General features: G+C 37.9%; 2 protein-coding genes across 4 annotated transcripts in view; both read left to right on the top strand.

Moving 5' to 3' along the window:
- Positions 1-461: 461 nt before the first annotated feature.
- LOC127447369 (MIT domain-containing protein 1-like) lies at positions 462-2,957 on the top strand. Its single transcript, XM_051709191.1, has 7 exons — positions 462-1,022; positions 1,089-1,190; positions 1,311-1,447; positions 1,546-1,632; positions 1,754-1,866; positions 2,156-2,216; positions 2,811-2,957. The coding sequence occupies exons 1-7, from the start codon at positions 878-880 to the stop codon at positions 2,904-2,906; spliced, it is 741 nt and encodes a 246-aa protein (XP_051565151.1). The 5' UTR covers positions 462-877; the 3' UTR covers positions 2,907-2,957.
- A 525-nt stretch (positions 2,958-3,482) lies between these two features.
- The window catches only part of LOC127447368 (proteoglycan 4-like), a 21,062-nt gene continuing 1,760 nt past the window's right edge, over positions 3,483-22,784 (top strand). The window contains exons 1-9 of one of the 3 annotated variants that reach the window (XM_051709189.1): positions 3,483-3,614; positions 8,735-8,876; positions 10,379-10,450; positions 12,634-12,772; positions 12,915-13,050; positions 13,204-13,356; positions 13,897-14,097; positions 16,221-17,781; positions 19,365-20,365. In XM_051709189.1, the coding sequence (XP_051565149.1) occupies positions 8,792-8,876; positions 10,379-10,450; positions 12,634-12,772; positions 12,915-13,050; positions 13,204-13,356; positions 13,897-14,097; positions 16,221-17,781; positions 19,365-20,365 (3,348 nt within the window). In that variant the 5' untranslated portion in view covers positions 3,483-3,614; positions 8,735-8,791. Of the gene's footprint in view, positions 3,615-8,694; positions 8,877-10,378; positions 10,451-12,633; positions 12,773-12,914; positions 13,051-13,203; positions 13,357-13,896; positions 14,098-16,220; positions 17,782-19,364; positions 20,366-22,784 lie in introns of all 3 variants that reach the window. The other 2 variants (XM_051709188.1, XM_051709190.1) reach the window with 2 other exon arrangements.

Below are 22,784 nucleotides of genomic sequence, written 5' to 3'. Positions count from 1 at the left end.
CAGACAAATTAATTTTGACTTGCCCATCCTTTTCATTAAAAAAAGCAAAAATCTGGTTTACAGTGAGGCATTTACAATGGAAGTGAATGGGGGCCAATCCATAAACGTTAAAATACTCACTGTATCAAAAGTTTAGTCACAAGACATAAACAATATGTTAACATGATTAAGTGTCATAAAATCACTTACTAACCTTTTCTGTGTAAAGTTATAGCCAATTTTACAACTTCGTTGCCATGACGATGTAATGTCAACAATCATTTTTTTATTTATTATTTCGTTATTTATTTATTTATTTGCACAAATCAAATGAAAAAGTAGGAAATACACAGAGATATGTTATATAATACGTTTTGATTAAATATGCTGCTATAATAATGAGAACATAAAATGAGCTTCTATTTTATTTTATTTTATTTTATTTTGGAAACCCTCCCAAACGCAAACGGAAGTTGGTCCTTCAGCATAATGGCAACGGGTGTGTCCAGAATTGAGTTCCTCAGTGATGAAATAAATAACGATTTATTTAGCTCAGAAAGTTGTATTTGTGCGGGAATATATTTTCCATGTGTTTATTTAAATCAATTTTAAGTAAGGAAAATAGCTGTCTTTGATGTAGTAGGACGTTGTATCACAAAACCCTCCCTAAATCGGGAGTTGTGTTTTTTTTAAGATTTTGCTTTCTTGGAGAGTATTGACAATGGTGTGCTTCTCATAAATAATTATTCTCATTTTTCCGTTTTTGCTTGAACGAGTGTACAAATGTTTGCTATTAATACAAAATAGCCTTTCCTGGTAATACACATGTAAGAATCATCACTGCCCAAAGGATTGCACTCTTCACTGCTTTTGTTGCACCATTCATCAAACAAATGAGATGGCTCAGGATTTCCTCCCAGGCATGGAGAGCTCTGCTATCTCTGTCCTGAAGAGAGCTGTGGAGCTTGATCAGAGCTCACGCTTCCAGGAGTCTCTGGTGTGCTACCAGGAAGGGATCCAGCTCCTGTTAGATGTACTGAAAGGTATGCCAGTTGACTTGATTAATTTAAATGGTAGTCTAAATGTAACCATATTGACTCTTTTCCCAGCTGTAAAAGATGACTCAAAGAAGGTCCATTACAGAGAGAAGATCAAGGGCTACATGGGCCGAGCAGAACAGATTAAAGACCATGTAAACAAACTGAAAGAAGGTAATAGTTCAGCATGGTAAAGGTGACATAGAACAGCTTTTAACCTGTTTTCGTTTGTGTTTTGCGTTGGAAGTTCGGAGTCACATTTGCTATTCTGGCTGTTTTCTTCTCATCTGACAGAGGGCAAATACCATGAGCAGATTAAGATAACAGGCAATTCCACTGGTTTCAGCTATGAATCCCTCTTTAAACCATACATCAGAGACGGGCTGACTGAAGTCTGGGTGGAGGACCCTTATATACGGCATGTCCATCAAGTAAAGACTACAGTGATGCTCAATAAAATACTGAGTTATAAAAAAAAGCTATATTACAGAGTGAGAAAGTACAGCTTTAAATATGTTGTGCTTTGCAGTTATATAATTTTCTTCGCTTCTGTGAAATGCTGCTGAAAGGCCCATGCAAAGTAAAGACAATTCACCTCCTTACATCAAAGGACGAGGTATGGTTCTCTTTCTAGCCGGTTACCATTACAAGTTTTACATATTTGAATGGACTAACTCACACAAAGCAATCCACAGTGGTTCATTTTTCTCATGCATTTTATTGTGTGATTTTTCCAGGACAGCTCCTCTCAGCAAGCCATTGCCCTGGTAGAAATAAAGCAGTCAATGCAGAGTCAAAATGTCTTTTTGGACATTCAGTACTCCTCTACTATTCATGACAGGGAGATCAGGTAAAACCCATATCAAACTACTGAATAAGTAAATCACAGAATATAAACATATTGTTTTCTAGAACAGCTGAATGAACATAATATCAGTCCTACTGACTATCAGATCAGCTTTGTGTTTGTCTGCAGGTGCAACAACAGCACTCTTGGACATGTGGTATTGCTTAATTTCACTTAATTGTGAGAATGGTATCAACAAATGTGCATTTGTTGCTGCAGCACAGTAAAAACAGCTGATCATTTGTTGTTGGGTGTAGTTGTGACTTACTACATATTCACTTTGTTTCTTCAGGTTTAATAATGGTTGGATTATTAAGATCGGCAGAGGGCTTGATTATTTCAAAAAACCAAAGGTACCACCTGGAACAGCTTTCACTCTTACACAACCCTCTATATTTTTTTATTTTTCTCCCCAATTTGGAATGCCCAATTCCCAATGCACTCTAGGTCCTCGTGGTGGCATAGTGACTCGCCTTAATCCAGGTGGTGGAGGACGAATCTCAGTTGCCTCCGCGTCTGAGACCGTCAATCCACGCATCTTATCACGTGGCTTGTTGAGCACGTTACCGCAGAGAAATAGCGCGTGTGGAGGCCTCATGCTATTCTATGCGGCATCCACGCACAACTCACCACGTGCCCAACCGAGAGCGAGAACCACACTATTGCGACCACGAGGAGGTTACCCCATGTGACTCTACCATCCCTAGCAACCAGGCCGATTTGTTTGCTTAGGAGACACGGCTGGAGTCACTCAGCACACTTCGAACTTGCGACTCCAGGGGTGGTAGTCAGCATCTTTACTTGCTGAGCTACCCAGGCCCCCACAACCCTCTTTATTAAGCATTTATACCTGTGAATTATTCAAAAAGGGGAACCTAGTATTTGTGTATTTCTGCACTGTAGACATAAAAACATTTTTAAAAAATTGTTTTTTTTTTTTCTTTTAGGGTCGCTTCTCCATAGGGTACTGTGATTATGATTTGAGAGAGTGTCACGAGACTACTGTGGACATTTTTCATACAAAACACACCAAGACGACATAGTCTTCTAAGGCCTTTTCACTGCCTGGCATGTCTATAGAGATGTATCTTCACATGCAGTTCTCAGAAACCTGCCTGGACAACTATAAATGTGCCTTTGTCCCCCATTTTCAGCTTTATGATATTTAAAAAAGTAATTCTTCTCTTACGTAGATAATGAGAAACAGCCGATTTTACTGTCTATTTTTAAAATATGCTGATCCATTCCAATAAAAAGTGCAGGGTGATATTCTGAGATGCCTTTTGCCTAATATACGTCCATATGCCATTGCTTCTATCTGCTGTTTTTAAACATTCAAGACTGGCATTTGTGTTTATTATCTGGTGTACATCTGTAATTGTGCAAACAAACTGCATTTGCAAGTAATTTAGTAGCCTATTGTCTAATATCTGTACTACGTCACCAGTATGTGCTCTGGATAAAATGTTTTGAACATGCATTCTTTTTTTCTACTGACTGTTGCTGGCAATAAAATTAATATTCTGTGCAGCAGCAGCGCCTTCTTGTGGACATTCGGTGAACGACACCTCCACTAGTGTAAAATTGGAAATGAACTGCAGTATAATATAGCCTACACCTTGCGCTCAGCGTCACGTTATCTCTTGATACAACGGTGTTTTGCTCCACCGTCTCAGCTGAAGAGTAATTGTATGCCTGACATCGCATTACCAGAGCGAGAACTTTACTTTCTCAATGAATGACATCAGAATGTGAGTATATTTCTATAAGTTTCAGGACTTTCATAATATTAGTTGCCGTGCTATTTTTTTGATTTGAGATCTTTTTATATTGGCCAACGTGAGATTTATTGTTAATATTTTTATTATTATTATTATTTATAAAAGTTAAGGATGTGCTCTAATGTTACATGTAGACTTTTTTTTATTTTTCAGCCGATAACCTACATAATGTGATGCTTTTTTGAATGTCTATATTTGTATGAGGTCATATTTATATGGGCCATTGAGACCATAAACAAGATGTGTGTTTATGAACGGAAAATGTTTGTAGTAAAATCATTTTCATTTTAAGAACTGTCTTGAACAAAAGCAGTCGTTGTTTTCTGTTGGTGTATCGTGTCCTCTTTCTTTGGCATATTCGTATGAGTTGTTTTGCCTCTGTTATTAGAAAACATTAGTTACAATGAAACGCATGAATTCCCTGCAGGAGGGGATTAAATCTGTGTATAATCGCCCTTAATCTCGATATGCGTTCCTCATCTCAGTTCATGAAAAATATTAAGCGTATCTCTAAATAACACATTATGAATCTGACGAAAACACTTCCATTTCAGATTTCACCCCAACATACAAGACAATGTGTGTGTATATATATATATATATATATACAAAATTTGGACCGTAAATAAAACACATTTCCTTCAAAATTACAATTAGTTTTTTTTTTTTTTTTTTTTTTTATTATTATTATTATTTTTTATTATTATTATTAATACAACAATGCTACAGGCTACAGCGTTTTTTATTTTTATTTTGTATTTTTAAACAGCATTAGGCCTATAGTAAAACATTACCGAGATTTAATTATCATGAATATAACGCAAAATCTAAAGATGATAAAATTGGCTTCATTTCCTTAATGCAATATATAACTTCTTTATATATATATATACATATATATATATATATATATATATATATATATATATATATATATATATATATATATATATATATATTGGGATGAAATATGACTGGGACATGTTCTTGACAGTTTTGTGAGATTCATCCTTATGATGATGATGATGATGATGATGGTCTCACATATAACATCAGCCATTTTGTCATAATTAAAATGGGTGACACTTTACGTGGCAAATATTACATTTTATAGCAATTATTTATCACATTGATAACAGTTAGTTACAATGTGTAATTGCTATTGCACTCTAATTACATGTACTGTAATTACAATGTAACATGAACGCTGTAATGTAAAATATGGCTGAAAATTGACAAAATGTACAAAATGTGTGGATTAGACTGCCTCCCTGATTAAGATAATGAAAGTATATTAGAAAATCAGATCAGATTATAGCATAAATGCATTCAGGTTTCAAATAGCCTTTTTGATCAGATAAATAGCAAACTATTTCCTTGTCCGACTATAATCTGTGTATCATGGCCTTAGCAGTAGTAAAATGTTCCATGGCAAGACCATTTTTGTAATAAGATACATCAAATGACACATATGTGCATATCACGTTTGCTTCCTTTTTAAATACCTATCTGAACATGAAAATGTTCAGTTAACAGAAAGATCAGATTTGAAGGCCAGACGAATAATGTAGGCTATCTGAAAGTCACCCAGATGTCGAGTTGACTTTTGTCCAGTAGGAGGAAAGGAGAGGGATTTGTGGCCAACTCTGGATCCTGACACAGATTTATGCTCTGTATCTGGGGCAAAGCTGCTTTGTGCTTTGCGGAGTGCTGGATACAAAATGTTCCATCCTCAGAGATAATGGGTAGATAAATGAATGATTGACTAAGAGAGTAACATTTGTAAGGTTAAAGAATGGGAAATTAAATGGTCTAAATGAGTGTGTACAGCTGACCAACTACTTTGTTTTGACAGCCTTTTTAAACATTTCTAATAGGCTGTAGCCTGCTTTCACTGTACACTTACATACAGTTGTGCTTAAAAGTTTGCATACCCTGGCAGAAATTGTGAAATTTTGGCATTGATTTTGAAAATATGACTGATCATGGAAAAAAACTGTCTTTTATTTAAGAATAGTGATCATATGAAGCCATTTATTATCACATAGTTGTTTGGCTCCTTTTTAAATCATAATGATAACAGAAATCACCCAAATGGCCCTGATCAAAAGTTTACATACCCTTGAATGTTTGGCCTTGTTACAGACACACAAGGTGACACACACAGGTTTAAATGGCAATTAAAGGTTAATTTCCCACACCTGTGGCTTTTTAAATTGCAATTAGTGTCTGTGTATAAATAGTCAATGAGTTTGTTAGCTCTCACGTGGATGCACTGAGCAGGCTAGATACTGAGCCATGGGGAGCAGAAACGAACTGTCAAAAGACCTGCTTAACAAGGTAATGGAACTATATAAAGATGGAAAAGGATATAAAAAGATATCCAAATCCTTGAAAATGCCAGTCAGTACTGTTCAATCACTTATTAAGAAGTGGAAAATTCAGGGATCTCTTGATACCAAGCCAAGGTCAGGTAGACCAAGAAAGATTTCAGCCACAACTGCCAGATGAATTGTTTGGGATACAAAGAAAAACCCACAGGTAACCTCAGGAGAAATACAGGCTGCTCTTGAAAAAGACGGTGTGGTTGTTTCAAGAGAAAGCACTTTATCACGCACGGTTTCTGTTGGAGAACATGGCTTTTATGTGTTTATGTTAATGCATAAGTGACGTTAATATGTTTTTGAAGAGTGCATATGTTTGTATATGCTTAAGTGCGTCGGGGGTACCCGGAAGTCTAATGTAGAGGAAAACCCATTTATTTCAGTGCAGTGCATCTGTCGCATTACAAAGTGCATGCCGCTTTTGTATCTTCAGCAGCTTTCTCACATTAAACGGCCTTCTGGTGTACGTGTAAATGAGCTATTATAATTTAAAATTTGCGGAAGTTATCACTCCACCCCCTGAGTAACATCATTAAGGACAGCTCAACCAACATGGTTCGAACGATGGATGTGCATAGTTACTGCGGTTTGAGGAACAGTCCTGATTAGTTAGTTAATTTCTACAACGATGCTTCGCACTATGGTGGTTACGCATTGAGTAACGTCGTTGTACAGAGAAACGCACCACTGCCTGACACAGCAACATTGGCTCAACCAGTGGTGTGAGTTTTGTGGCAGGACTATCGGTTTGGCAGACCAATGGACAACAGGGGTAGTGTTCGGGAAACCTGTTTGAAAACTGTATTTTTAGCCTGGTTCAGACACTAACAGAATGGTTTGTGATATGCTACATATGTGCTATACATAGAATCAACCACTTTTACCCAGGTTAACCTACCTTTCAGTGGACTGTAACAGCATTTCTATAATTTGCATACAAAAATATATGTCAATGCAAATGCATTACACAGACAACAGTTGTTCTGTTACGATCTGTCTCATTCTGAATGGGGCTAACTTTAACAACTTATTCACTTACACAAGACCAACAAAAAGGAATTCAAATTTGCTACGTCTGCAGCTTGCCTGACTGGTCCAGTTCATGTTAATTTTTGACCAGATAGCTTCCTCATGCTCCCTGTCTCTCTTTCTCTGTCTATCAACATAAATGCACTCTGTAGTTGATATAGAGTGCTGGGTGGTGTTATACAGTGCTGTGAAAAAGTATTTGCCCCCATCCTGATTTCTTCTGTTTTTGTGTATATCTCATACTAAATTGTTTCAAAAATCTAACATAAAACAAAGGCAATCTGAGTAAACACAAAATACAGTTTTTAAATTATAATGTTATTTATTGAAGCAAAAAAGTTATCCAATACCAACTGGGGCTGTGTGAAAAGTATTTTCCCCCTCAGTTACTAAATCCCCAAATCTATGAAACTGCATTCATAATGGGGTTCAGCTGGACTAGACACACTCAGGCCTGATTACTGCCAGCCCTGTTCAAACAAATCAACAACTAAATAGAACTTTTTCAGCAACATGAAGTTTACTAAAAGGTCTCACCCAGTAGCACACTGCCAAGGTCGAAAGAAATTCCAGAAATGATGGGGAAAAAGATTATTTAAATACACCAGTCTGGGAAGGGTTACAAAGCTATTTCAGAGGCTCTGGGACTCCAAAGAACCACAGTGAGATCCATTATCTCCAAATGGAGAAAACTTTGCACAGTAGTGAACCTTCCCATAAGTGGCCGACCTTCCAAAATTCCTCCAAGAGCACAGCGACGACTCATCCAGGAAGTCACAGAAAAGCCAAGGACATCATCCAAGGAACTGCAGCCCTCTCTCGCACCAATAAAGGTCACTGTTCATGACTCCACTATCAGAAAGAACTGGATTATGCAGCAAGACAATGATCCAAAGCACAGGAGTAAGTCCACCTCTGAATGTCTCAAAAGAAGCTAAATTAATGTTTGGAGTGGCCTAGTCAAAGTCTTGACTTGAACCCAATTGAGATGCTGTGGCAGGACCTTAAATGGGCAGTTAATGCTAGAAAACCCTCCAATGTGGCTAAACTTGCAGTTCTGCAAAAAAGGGAGGGCCACCACAGCGTTGTGAAAGACTGATCTCCAGTTATTGGAAGCGTTTGGTTGCAGTTGTTGCAGCAAAAGGTGGCACAACCAGCTATTAAGTTTAAGGGGGCAGTTTGTTTTTCACATGGCTTTTAGCTTTTCTGCTTCAATAAAATATATATATATATATACTGTATATTTGAAAACTGTATTTTGTGTTTACTCAGGTTCCCTTTGTTTTATGTTATATCTTATTTGAAGATCTAAAACAATTTAGTATGAAAAATACAGAAAAATAGAAGAAATCAGAAAATCAAATAATTCAAATCAAATACTTTTTCACATCACTGTATTGACTGATGGCTTCATCAGCTCTAGACTCCACCACCAGCACATTGTTTCTACTATGTCTCTGTAAAAGCTGTTTAGTCTTTTGCAAAGAGCTTAAGTGGAAAAGCAAGTGTTGGGAATGAAACAGAGTTTGACAGAGTGTGTGTCCAACTCCTAACTGCCAAACGTCAATCTCATCAGTGTGGTTCTTTGTCAATGCCTGCTTTGCCTTTTCCCTGTTCCTTCCTCTTTATTTCACCAGTGCTGCTCCTGATTTTGTACTTTCTCCAATCTGCTTCCAGTCCCCCTGTCTCTCTGAAAATGTTTGTGATTGGGACAAGGCTGTCGTGTTTTGTTTGATGTATGGAAACGCATATAATTTTGAAAACGGTAAAATCAGGCAACACACAGAAAAGAGGAAAGAGAAGGATTTTCACAGACAAAGTAAGTACCTTTTCATTCATGCTTATATTATTTGAAGTACATTTTTGAAGTGCTTTGTTCTACTGGGTAATTGCAGTGCATCTCTTCTCAAAGGTATTTTATTCTTTTATTTTAGTCATCAGTAGTAGCCTAATGCTTTTAATAAGGTTAGTTTTCTTTCTGTCTAAATCTATAAAATTAATTCACTATTTTTCTCATGGCAGCATTTCAGCCCTTGTTCTGTTGGACTGTGCTGGAACTTTGTGATTAATCTGTAGTTGTAGGATTAGTGCTCAGTGAAATCTTACAGTGTTCTCTGTGCAATATCATCAAGCTTACAGATTATTTTCATATTTCATGGTCTGTAGTAGGTATTCGCATTCTTGACACATGGCAGTGACTGCTAAGGTTCCAATGACGCAAAAAGGCAAATGCTGCATGTTGATGAGCTGTTATATGCTGATTATGTATTCATCATTTCTTATATCCATTGCATAGTCTGTATAATATTTTCTTTAAAGGTTAAAAAGTATATACCTCATACACAACAATTTTATCTTTTTGAGGTAATATTGTGCTGGACATTATAAAGACATTATTATTATTATTATTATTATTATTATTTTATTATTATTATTATTATTTTTTTTAAATGAAATATGTTTCCTATGTAAGTCGGGCAGGTGATTGCAGTGGAGCCACTCAAATAGACCAGCAGAGGTATTAAAAAAGGGATGGACTTGGTGGACTTTGCATGTGTGTTTTTCCATTAGTGCATGTGTGTGTTATCAAGGCATGCTCAGTGATAAGACAGGTTTGTTGTCATAATAAGGAATATACAGTAGACACTCAAAAGGTAGGAAGAAGTGTAATACTTGTCTGAAATAAGGACAAGGTGCCCCATGTTTGAGTGAGTGTCTATGTAAACAAGACAATTAGGTTTTGACCCTTATTGTTTCCTCAGTAAAAAAGGCTGGAAGAACTTCAGCACATAACAGTTTCATTTTAGAATAATGCTGCTAATGTGTATTTACTTAAAGTTTATCTAAAATAACAGAGCATACATAACTGTATGCTGAATCCATTTCCTTGTGTGGTAATACAGTACATATAAAAGCACACAAACCTAATCACATGGAAAATGTAATGATTGCAAAAAAAAACCTTTGGTCTCTGTTGGCTTGAAAAAATGCTTTCTCTTATCAGATAAAAGTGTAGGCCTATAGCAAGCTGAGAGAACTTAGCAGCACTATTCCTCAAGGATTACACATGTCAGTGTCAATAAATTACTCTTCTGCTACCCTCGTTTGAAGTAAAGATCGACAAATTTTCTCTGTCAACTTAAGAATTTACAGTAGTTTTAGTGGTAAAATATAATTCGCAATTGTCTAAGATTAGAACCTTTTCTGTGAATCAGATTTTTCATTTATTGTTGAACTGTTGTCCAAACCACTACTGATGGAATTTCTTTCTACTCCTTGTTCTATCTTTACTGATTTCTGTGTAATTGTCCTCATTAACAGCTGTAGCGGTGAAGATGAATGCTCTGGAAGGTTCAGGAGACCCAGAGGGAGGAGGCAGTGTCAATTTAACAGGTCAGGATTTATTCAATTAGGTACAATGTTGCCATCAATATATTTATTATGTCAGATATGTGTTTCTTCCAATCCACTATTAAAATATTCAAAAGTGTTAAAAGTATTTGGACACTTAAAAATTAATTTCATTGCATTAAAAAAATATACAACCTCAATTCCGAAAAAGTTGGGACAGTATGAAAAATGCTAATAAAAACTAAAAGGATTCACCCTTATATTCACTCTTTGCTATATTGAAAGCACTACAACTAAACATTATGTGATGGTTTACCTTGTAAATTTCATTTTTCTTTATAATTTATTTTTTTTATGTACAATAATTTCAAATCAGATGATTGTAACACAATCCAAAAAAGTTGGGACAGTCGAGTGTTTACCACTGTGTAACATCACCATTTCTTCTAATAACACTTGAAGTAACTGAAGACACAAGTTTGTTAAGTTTAGAAAGTGGAATTTTCCCCCATTCATCCATTATTCAGGTCTTCAGCTGCACAATTATATGGGGTCTTCGTTGCCGTATTGCGCACTTCATAATGCACCACACATTCTCAACTGGAGATGGTCAGGCAGGCCAATCTAGCACCCGCACTCTCTGCTTATTTGGCCAGTATGTGGTTTGAAGTTGTCCTGCAGAATATTCCGTGATGTCCCTGGAAAAGACTGTGCTGGATGGCAGTATATGTTGCTCCAAAATTTTTACATATCTGTCTGCATTAATGGTGCCCTGACAGATGTGCGAGTTACCCATGCCATGGGCACTGACACACCCCTGGCCCATACAGGCACTGGCTTTTGGACATTACACTGATAACAGCTTGGATGGTCCTTTTCCTCTTTGGCCCGGAGAACACGACGGCTGTATTTTTCAAAAACTATTTGAAATGTGGACTCATCGAACCAAAAAACACGGTTCCACTGTTCTATTTTCCATCTAAAATGAGACCGAGCCCAGAGAAGTCGGCAGTGCTTCTGGACAGTGTTGATGTAGGGCTTCTGCTTTGCATAGTAAAGTCTTAACTTGCATCTGTGGATGCAGCGGTGAATAGTGTTGAGTAACAAATGTTTACTAAAGTAATCCCAAGTCCATGTTCATGATATCCATTACAGATTAATTATGTTTTTTAAGACAGTGATGTCTGAGGGATCAGAGATCATGCGCATTCAGAAGTGGTTTTTTGTCTTGCCCTTTACGCACCGAGATTTGACCAGATTCCTTGAATCTATTAACTATATTGTGCACTGTAGAGGGTGAAATGCCCAAAATACTTTTTTAATTTGTCTTTGGGGAACATTGTTCTCAAATTGCTGGATTTTTTTCTGAAGCATCTGTTGGCAAATTGACAAGTCTCAAATGATCCTTGTTCTTGAAGGACTAGTCTGTTTTTGGAGGCTCCTGAAATACTGTGACACGATTGCCTCACCTGTTTAACATCTCCTGTTTCACATCGCCTTGCTATTTCAACTCGTCAAATTGTTATTAGTCTTAAATTGCCTGTCTCAGCTTTTTTGGAGTGTGTTACAATCATCTGATTTCAAATTACTGTAGATGTACTGTACAAAAAACAAACAAAGATATTCACAAGGTAAAACATCATATAATGTGTAGTTGTAGTGTTTTCAGTTTAGCAAACGGTGAATATAATTTACAATTCACTCCTTTTTTATTAGCATTTTTCATACTGTCATAACTTTTTTAGGAACTGGGGTTGTAGATATAGAAAATATAAATATAAACATACTGTTTATAACAAAATATCAAACCAAGTGGCATTTATTGTAAAGAATGCATAAGCACACCTTTTTTTAAGTTTTAAATGATAAAACAACAGATGTAATGTTTGAAATTATGATAAACAGTATTTGGACACTTTCTAGCTGGAACATGTCCAAAGTAATTGTGATGAACTACATCTTTTGGCACCTGTATGAACTTGAGGAAAACTGACTTCACACATCCACTAAAATGGCCTTGGGACTAGTTAATATCAGAAATGGCAAAGAAAATGAAGTTCTTGGGAAAGGTCTAGCTTCATTGGTTCACAGATGCTATACAGATGCATTCATACATTTTAATTGTGGATTAAGTGTCCAAATACATTTTGGTGCCATTGAATTTGAATGTATTATACTATAAGAAGAAACATATAATCCAAAGGCATGATGTGTCTGGTGTTTAGGAAAAAATAAGTCCAGGTTAAAGTCTTTCAAGTCACGGCTGTTTGGGAAGATAAGCAGGAAAGAGGATGATAGTGGTCTGAAGCAGAGTCAGTCTGAGAGTGACATCACATTGGGTGTTGATGCCTCAGAGGAAGATCTGTAAGTATACATCAATTTATCATATATCTCTCTCTCTATCTCTCTCTATTTCTATCTCTCTCTCTATCCCATTCATCCATCGGCACTGCATGATTTGATAATTTGTACTTACTCATTTACTTTTGACATCTTTTCTTCTTAGCTCCTCCCAAGGCATGATGGGATCCCGGGCATTGTCACATGACAGCATTTTCCTGTTAGAGCACAGTCATAAAGACCCTGAGCCACCAAAAGTTCTGTCACAAGAAATCATTCATGGCAACATTCGAGCTCTGCAGGTGGGTACAATCACCCACACAAACATACACACACAGGACACAGTAACATTTGTTCTGTAACTCTCTTGTTCATATCTACTGAAAATATCATGCATTCCTTGATCTCATGTTTAAGAGAATGTTCTTATTAAAAAACATTTTTTTGTTGATTAGATGAAACTCAGGCAGCAGAAGATGCATTTAGGTCTTCCTCCCCTGCCTATGAAACATCCTGAAGACTTAGTTGGAAGTTCAGAGGATGATGGCCTTCCTCATGGTCCCTCTGAATTATTGTGTGGTGAGGGATCCAAGAGCATATCGAACAAGGTGCGTATACTGGAATATACTGCAGTGTCCCCATTTTGAACATGCTAATTCTTTTAAACCATCAGTATTATGACTTTTTAAGTGGTTTATTTTGACTTGAGTGGATGTGGTGTATGTATTGGTGATAGATGCATGTTTTCTGGATGAGTATGGCCTTTTAGACTAACCAATCATCTGCATCAGTTTGTGACTCAATTTGTGTCTCCATTAATGCTTGCCCATATGCCATTCTAAAAATGAGACAAATTTACATGTCATAATGCTTGCAGTTTTCCATCTCTCCCAAGAACCATAACACCTTGAGTTTAGCTGGAACAGGATTTAAGGAGGAAGAAAAGGCAGCCTGCTGTCATTTCATGTGACATTTCTCTCAGCACTTCACCTATGTGTTGAGATTTTACCTTTAATTCATGAACAAATGCATCAGCAAAAAAAAAAAAAAAAAAAAACTGACTAATTCATGATCTTAATTTGCATGCATTCCATTGTCTAACATGTTGTGTAATGTCTATAATATGTGTGCTTTTGTTCTTCTCTGAGGCCTCTTCCCAGCCCCTCTCCCCTCTGCCCATTAGCCCAGCACCTGCTCCCCTCTCCTCATTTGCCACAAGTTCAGGGGTGGACTTCAACGCTCCTCCCCAGTTTACTTCTCTCTTGGACAACTCTGCTGCCCGTCACCGTATGTCCATCAAACCTAAGAACCAAAGGGTTGGTGCCAAGAACAAGAGGTTGATCACTTCAGTGAGTCTTTTTAAAGCTTCCTTCTAAACCTATTATCCATATTGCTTTTGGCAATTAATTATATGAAAAATAAAGCTTTAAAAAAAGTATGCAATTATAATTACAGTTTTTCTCAATCACTTTGGCTAAATTCTTGAATGAGAATAATTTTTTTCAAAACAATAAGTTCAAATCTCTGAACAATTAGTTTCTTGTTCACACCAGATTTTAATTTCTTATTTATTTAAGCAAATTGCACATGTGTGCAAAAGAGTAAGGACAAATGTCTACAATTTGCACAATAACTAATTGCACATGGCTTGCTGATCAAAACTGATGAGTTGGTTCTCAGTGAAATTGTCATACTCTTAACATTTCTAAAAAAAAGTTCATCGTGTGAGCCATCACATGCAAAATGATCCATTCAGTTATCAATATCTGTCAGACATACATGTATATTCCATAAATATCTATGACATGGAATGTTTGTGATGTCTGCTAAATCTCTGGCCAGACCAACAAGAGTGACAGAATGTCCACCAAGAAGATGGGAACTTGTAGTGTTACGTACTGCGAGGAGGTACAATTTATTGTTTTTTACAGGACTACCTCAGGTTTTTTTTTTTTTTTTTCATGGATGTCATTTTGTGGCAATTTTCTGTTCACTATATATGACTTTACATGTAAAAAATGTGTATAAATGGACATGCAAATGTGAATTTTCTGTTTACATGTAACATTGTTACAAAAATAACTTAACTTTTCCCAGTAAACTTATAACTACTGTTGAAATCAGTATATAAAAAGCTCAATGCTATACACAATAGCATTTAGCTAGACAAAACTGACATTCTTGTATAGTACAGTAAGCAGTCAGTGTCAACAAAAACGTAGAACAAAAATGAAAGTTGAATATAACAAACATTTCCAGGGTTGACTGCCATGGAGAAAAAACATCTAAACCTTTTAACCAGTACGGCTTACACGATGACAAAAAAATATTTTCATTTTGGTGGCATTGGCCAATTTACTAACACAATAACTAGGTTTTGAAGCATGAATTAAATATTTTGGGTGAGTTACTACATTTTGCAGAAATGCAATAGAGTTGTGATGTCCCATAAAACAGTTGTGAAAATTGCACTTACAGTTAAGAGAATGTTAAGACTGTTTCAAAAAATGAGCCAAAGCGATTGAGAAAAACTGTAATAAGGAACATTCCTACCATCGGAGAAATTAAAGCTTGATGTACCACCTTCTTGCAGTAGGGGGCAGTAAGCGCTCCAGCTGTTAAAGGTCTGCAACCTGACCTGAGCCCGATGGGACCCGAGAAACCGACGGGTTTCAGGCTGAGTTTGGGTCAGTTTTTTAAGTATGACTTCGGGTTCGGGTCGGGGTTTGCAGTTAATGAAAAAATAAACAGGCTTACCAAACTTGCTTTTTGTGTGCATTTGCTCTGTTTTTCCATTGTTTTACGTAAACGCGCTGGACTGACGTCTTTGATTGTTGCACCACATCTCGCTGTTTCTTCAGTGTCTCCCGTGTCAAGTTAAAAAGAACTTTAAGTTTCAAAAACTTAAAACTGTGTCCTGTTTCATTCATTGTGCTGCATCTAGCTTCTTTTAGCACAGGTGTCACAAAGATTTGACATTGTAAAGAAGTTCAGGCAGCAAAGGACTTAATGTGACTGTTACATTGTTACACATGGTTCCAGATTGTTCTGCATCAAGCAAAGTTTTGGTGCTTGATAAATTTCCTTCTGCTCTAGTGTACTGATGGCCGCAGTGCCTTGTTAAATCTGTGTATGTTATTGTTACAGTACTGTTATGAATGTTGCCTTCAATGCTTATTCAATGCCCTATTGCAGCAGTCCTTACTAGGAGAAGAAATTATAAAGAGAGTAAGCGATTTCGAGTTCAGGTCGTGTTCGGCTTAAAATCTGACTGTACTGTTCGGATCAGGTAGAGTTCGGTCTCTCGGTCTTGGGCACGGGTCTGGTTGGGGTTTCATTTTAAGCGCAAGCAGACCTCTACCTAGAACATGCCTTTAAAATGGTATGTGAAACATCTTGTAAAATATTTGTACATAAGGACATTTTACAACTATATGTTTTTTCCTAATGAGCTCTCACCCTGTTCTTTCAGTCTGGAAGCAGACCACGTTCTGAGAGTTTGAACAACCTGGAACGTTCATCGACTAAGAGGGAGGAAGATGAAGGGCTAGCTCTTGTAAAAGAGATACCCCGTGCTCGCTCATATTCCTCTCAAGTGTTACACCCAGGAGAGAGGCTTACTGCTTCCTACATCAAGAGTAACCTTCCAGTTTCACATGTAATGTCTCTACAGGGTGCTGGAGATAGTAAACAAGCTGAAAATGAGCATGAGAGGAGCATCCTCTCCACATCTCCTCATGGCCCTAGCCTAAACGAGCTGACTCCCATTGAGTCACCAGTATCCACAATGGGCCACGAGTCTAAAAAAGAAAGTAAATGCCTTCCAAAATCAGATGAAGCCCAAACAACCAAACCCCCAAGCCCAGTGGTGCCAATCGATAGAAAGGGGAGTGAGGAACTCTGTAGCTCCAAACTAGTCAAGAACAGCCAAAGTAACCTGGCGCCAAATGTAAACCCAACTGTTAAAACAAATGTGACTACCACACAAAAACCAAGCATTATGCAAGATGAGAAGAAGTCTAATGAAGTAATACAAAACAAGATGGACACATTGAGCAAATATGGTGTTCAGAATGCAGTAACTATAGAAAATCGCCAGTCAAAAGACCAGCACCTGGCTTCTACTCAAGCTCCAGCAAACGTGATTTGTGGAGTGAATCTGAGACCATCATCTCTGAGGAGAAATGCACCTTCCACAGATGAAAAGAGTGAGACCAAGACACTTCAGCCAGTCACCACAGTGTTGGCTGTTGGTCAGGAAGATCACTCTCAGACAGAGTCCACTAAGTGGAAGAGACCGGTGTCTGGATCATTCCACTTCACTGTCTCTTCAGACAAGTACCAGGAGCGGCCAAGGACTGCAAGCTTCACTGGAGTAGTTGGGCAAGCCAGACTGAAAAAAGAACCTCCATGTCCTGCAAAACCTTCTTTAAATTCCAAGATACAGGACCAACTTAGTTCACAAGCTGAGAAAAGAAGACAAGACACATGTGCTGACTTACCACCGGAATCAAAGATGGAAGAAATGGCAGCTACCAATCCAATGGTTCCAACAAAGTTTACCAATCTACCAGTGAACCCTCCTCAGTCCAGGGATGTGGAGGAGAGTCAGAACAATGAGATGCAGGAGACTGGGGTTGAGGCTAGAGAGAAAGAGGTTCAGGAGGGAGTGGAGGAAGCAGAAGAGGCAGGTGAGGATGTGACAGAAGATGTTGAGGAGGAAAACAAGAGAGAAGCTACAAATGCTTTTGGAGTAAAGCTGCGCTCCACCTCTCTTTCACCAAAGTTTCGCTTGGAAAAGTCACAAAATGACAGGGTAAAACCTCTAGCCTCACAGTCTGATTCAACCAGCTGCAAGGAACCTGAGGACCAGCACACTAGCACGGGCTGTTTCAGAGTTGATACAAAACTCAAAAACCCTCCTCTGCAAACCAAAGAGCCCTCCACCTCAACCTTTGTTGTGTCCTCCAGTTCCCAACCCAAGAGTGTCTGCAAAGACCAAGGGAGAGGTGGATTTCTCCTCAGACAGGCTGGTGAGTTTTTTTTTTTTTGTTTTTTTGTGGCTTTCCAAGGTATCTGAAGATATCAATCCTCTGCACTATCTAGTTTATGAAGAATTATGACCAGTGTGAACAGCAATCCCATGTGAATAATGTTACAGGTCACACCAGAAGACAGTCTGTGTGCTTTTCAGTCAAATCTTTTAGAAACCTGTTTGGTCCAAATATTTAACTGTGCCAGTCTCACTCTGTCTGTAATTACACAGATAGCGGTCACTCAACTGAGTAAACAAACTGCAGATTCTGCTCGTACATCACCTCTTCTTGTTGAAGGGACAAAGGACTTTACTTAACCAATAAAACCTTTCTCAACTCTATTCCCCATTAATGATTAATACATTTTAGAGTAGCGAACAGCAAAGTAGTACAGTAGAGTAGTGACATGATTATAACAAAAGTGTATAACTCGATCATGTGATTTAATTCACAAATGCATATGTTTCATCCTTTATTTATAAGAAGCATTTTAACCATAAAATGGCAAGAGCTTTCTCAAAACGCAAAGCTCCTATTTGATTGGCTGACGTTACGCAGTTTCCGTTTGTAAGGATGCACAGGTTTTGATCAGTCCGCAAGTAAACAAGTCATGTTTATAAGGTACCAGGCTGCTACATCGAGCACTTCAGAGGAAGATCTTGTAAGGTTTAGGGTAGTGAGGTAGGTTTTGTTGATTTAAAACTCGATTTACCTTAAAAACCTCATCTGTTTTTCATCTAACATTTGCTTTTTATAACAATATCAGTTAGGTTAAGGTTTAGGGTAGGGAGGTTGCTGTTGTTGATTTAAAACTCAATAGAGCATTAACCTTAAAAACGTATCTGTTTGGGAGAACATTTAACTTACTTTAAGCACCACTCAGTGGACATTTCACCTTAGAACTGCTGCGATACCTGTAATGAACAACATGATGTCTTCATGCAAAATTGTCACCACAGTCATGTAATTCACATGTAATTATCATGTAAATGTGAGATGAAAAATGCAATTGCTGAAGCAACAACTTCACTGTGTGATGTGGCGCTTCTATGACACTTTTGGTTCACACGTCGACTCGCATGCTCCACGCACCCTGGTCCTTTGCGTCGCAAATGCAACACTCTAACAGTTGAACAATCACACAATGTTATCACACTTTAATAGCTTGTAAATGTAGTTGTAATGTAATGCAAATGTTAAAATGTATCATCTTACAAGTTATGTGCTAATGTAAAAGTGTTTTGATGTCATAATATATCATTGTGTGAGGAACAGGACAAAAAGTAAGTGTCCATTAACTTATCATATGCCTTTCCACAAATCATTTGTGTGGAAGTGAATAAAATTTGTTGTTGTAGTGCCTCTAGTGTTCATTTCACCATAAAACTGCAGTGATACATACAGTACAAAAAAAATTTGGTATAGTAACATGATTCGATGAGACCAGGTTGGCCTCAGATTACCTGTTCCTGTATAATTGGGTGGTTCTTGGCTAAAAGACAAGAACAGACTTTATTGTGATAGTCAAAAGCCTGGCCATGTGAGACTACTGTTTAACAACCATTCTTGTGTATTTTCAGAACCTCCTCAGCTATCATCTTCACCCAGTAAAGCCACTAAGATTGTACCTTCACTACCAAAAGAAGGAATAGATTTGTCTCCAAAAGAGACTTCAGCTGTGTCCTCTCAGGAAAACACACCAACATCTTCAGCCTCCGAGGTGTCCTGGATGGAGATGGCTAGAGAAAAGACCAGAAGTCTACAACAGCTCTTTGCCAGTAGACTGTCCGACTTCCCTGGCTTGCAAACAACCACACGACCAACAACCTTGAACACAGCACCGCCACAAACCCAAACCCAAAAATCCACCTCACAAGTCAATGCAAGAATTACACAAAACATTACAAGTCAGCAGATAGCAACACAGCCTTCTCTGAGACAAACATCTGGAAGATCTTCACAACTTACCACTCAGTTTCCACCTTTGCAAACCCACATTAGAACAACAACTACAAGCCAAACTTCAACAATACAAATTTGTACAAATCCAACTCAGACAGCCACCAGTCAATTACAAGTTGACAGTACCAGTGAACTTCAGTTTGAGTCTAAAATCCAAATTTGTAATTCGACAACTAAATTAGTTCAGTCTACAGTTACATGCAAATCGAACATCCAATCCACTACTCACACTGTAAACACAGTAAAACAGCTGTCATCACATCCATGGACACCACAAACACCACCCATCCAACAGTCGTCATCACTGCATACAGGACCCCTTCAGGCTCCACAGACCTCTGTACAATCTATACTCCATCCCATACCTCCGCCAGCTTACACACATCTATCGTCAAGCCCCAAGTTAGCATCCCACCTGGTCTCCCCACAGTCTGCCAATGCTGTCTCACAGGATCAACCTCAGAAGGAGGGGGTAATCTCAGGGAAAGCTGACATGGCATCTGAGCCTCAGGGGAAGGGGAATGGGTTAGAGGATGGAAGACCAATGTGGGCAGCAGGATTAGGAATCAAGACCTCACTGGTGCAGCGCTGGGAGAGCCAAACCACTGCTGCAGCCAAGGTATCATTAATCATATTATTTAATCTCCAAACATTAAAGTGCATTTGTGACGAGGAGGAGGGTGTGGCCGGGCCATGAGGGTGCATGGCCGGTGCTAAGTCGAGAGCGAGAGAGCGAGAGAGCCGCTGTGTGTGTGTGCATGCGTCTGTGTGTTTTAAGTTAATTTATGTCATTAAAGTTCTGTTGAGTGTCCTGCTGGTTCCCGCCTCCTCCTTGCCCATCCTGAACCTGTTACACTGGTGCCAAAATCCGGGAATTAAAGTAGGAAGAACGCCGCCATGGATCCCTCACCTCTGGAGGATGTGTTCAAGACCCTCGCCAGCATCTACCAGACACAGCATCAGGCCCTCCTCGAGCTACTCACCGAACAGGAGCAGTGATTCATTGCACCCTCATGGCCCGGCCACGCCCTCCTCCTCGTCACAGCATTATCTTTTGGGCAATTATCATAATGCAATAAAGTGAATGCAAATCAAATACCACAACATACTGTAATTGTTTCACAGTGCCTCTGCTACATCTCTGTACTAGCCCATAACGTTTTACAATTCTGGAGCTTTGTATTGCAGTTAACTTCTCATGTTAAGTTTTTTCTGGCAGGGCTCAACATTAAGGCTTGTCCACTTGTCCAGGACAAGTGGATTTTAGAAGGGGCAAATGAATGATAATTTTTCTTGCCCGACCGGACAAGTAGCCTGATTAAAATGTCAATAACAAAAAAATAACTGGCTATATTTGTGATACAGCCTAGGCCTGTGTCACTTTTACATCAGAAATTGTGCAGGATTGCGGGTATTGCCAAAGTCCCTTTAAAGGCAAGTTAGTGCACGGAATATATTAAACAGAATATATTTCCTTCAGTCTTTCACTTTTGAGATCCTTCTATAATTTGTATTTCATTGATATTTGGTTAAATGTCACTTTCTTCACACCTGTCGCCTTAACCACAACCAGGCTTGACGATGCACTAACGTGATATTAAAAGCTGATTGGCTTTTAAAGGTTACATCAGATAATTATTGGTTATTAATGCTGAAGGAGGCAAATTTCCTTTTTCCTTTTTTTCTGCCTTCATTTGGTAAAATGAAACATGGTTTTAGTAATATTGTAGTAATCAAGTTTTTTGGCAGAAGCCATAGTTTTAAAGTAATTCACCATGGTGTTACTACAGTTAATATGGTGTTAATATAATAACCATGTTTAATTTTTTGGTTACTGTGATTTTACTACAAAATACCAGAGTGATATGTTTACTGTTGTAATACATTGAGTGCTAGGTTTAGGGGTAGGGGTTGGTGTAGGGTGTCTGTGGGAGTCTAAATAAACACAATAAACACACTGCAGTGATGCCCCTATACTGTATATTAGTATTTCATTAGAGGTACAAATAGCATCCAGCACTATTTGCACTTAGTGCAGAAAAGATGCTTTTTGTTGCTATTTACACTTAGTGTATATTAAATGAGAGGGCCGAGCAGAACAGAGAACTAAACTGATATGCTGCATTAGTCTCTCATGTCAGCAGAGGGAGCGCCCTGGCCCATGCAGGCTCAGAGAATGCTACCTCCCTGTGCCACTGCCTATATCTCTTACAGTATGCCAGGATACGCTGCTGCTCGTAGCAAATATTTTCATTTAGTTCATATATTATTTATTCATTTATTCGCAGAATGTGTCTGTTAAGCAACAACAACAACAAAAAAGTGTAAAAGATATAACAGTGTGGTTAAATAAAACAGTTTAGCTGGGCACAGTGGTCTGGCTGGTGGGGGGGTGGGGGGGTCGAGAGATTGAAAAGATATGCTTAAACACCTGGTACATCTCTCATTTCCATCTCTCTAGAGTTCCATTTGACATAAAAAGGTATTTTCTCTGCCTTGTGAATCAGTCAGTTTTATTAAGAACTGTATGTAGTAATAATAAATTATAATAATATAGTAATATAAATACTATAACTTTAATAATACACATAATATGAAAATATATTATCTGGCTTTAATATACAAATTATATAAGCAAGTTTTTCTCTCAATGTATTATTTTTAAGCCTTAAATGCATGGGTGTTTCGCCAAACATTATTATTGAAATAAAATTTCAAAACATTTTAAAGACAGTTAAAAAATAACAGAATATATATATTCTGATAAATTTTGATGTTTTATTTTTCATATATCAAAGAGATGATGCAACAAATATAGAACTTGATTCATTACTTCCACGGAAAAATTGTTGCATGCTCATTTGTCTTGTAATAATTAAAGAAATAGATATCATGTGATAGTAAACTTATATAGATATGAAATAATAATAAAAATATCCATCCATCCATCCATCCATCTATTGCAGCTTGTCCTATGTAGGGTAATGCTGGAGCTTATCCCAACTGGCTTGGGCCGAAGGCAGGGAAACACCCTGGAC

The sequence above is a fragment of the Myxocyprinus asiaticus genome, chromosome 10, assembly GCF_019703515.2.
Source record: "Myxocyprinus asiaticus isolate MX2 ecotype Aquarium Trade chromosome 10, UBuf_Myxa_2, whole genome shotgun sequence".
NCBI lineage: Eukaryota > Metazoa > Chordata > Actinopteri > Cypriniformes > Catostomidae > Myxocyprinus > Myxocyprinus asiaticus.
The sequence above is the reverse complement of the archived record's forward strand: the minus strand, read 5'-3'. Positions and strand labels throughout refer to the sequence as shown.

Coding starts and splice junctions, on each gene's coding strand:
- LOC127447369 (XM_051709191.1), top strand. CDS start 878: ATGGCTCAGGATTTCCTCCCAGGCATGGAGAGCTCTGCTATCTCTGTC. Junction 1,023..1,088: donor CCTGTTAGATGTACTGAAAG/GTATGCCAGTTG, acceptor CTCTTTTCCCAG/CTGTAAAAGATGACTCAAAG. Junction 2,217..2,810: donor ATTATTTCAAAAAACCAAAG/GTACCACCTGGA, acceptor TTTTTCTTTTAG/GGTCGCTTCTCCATAGGGTA.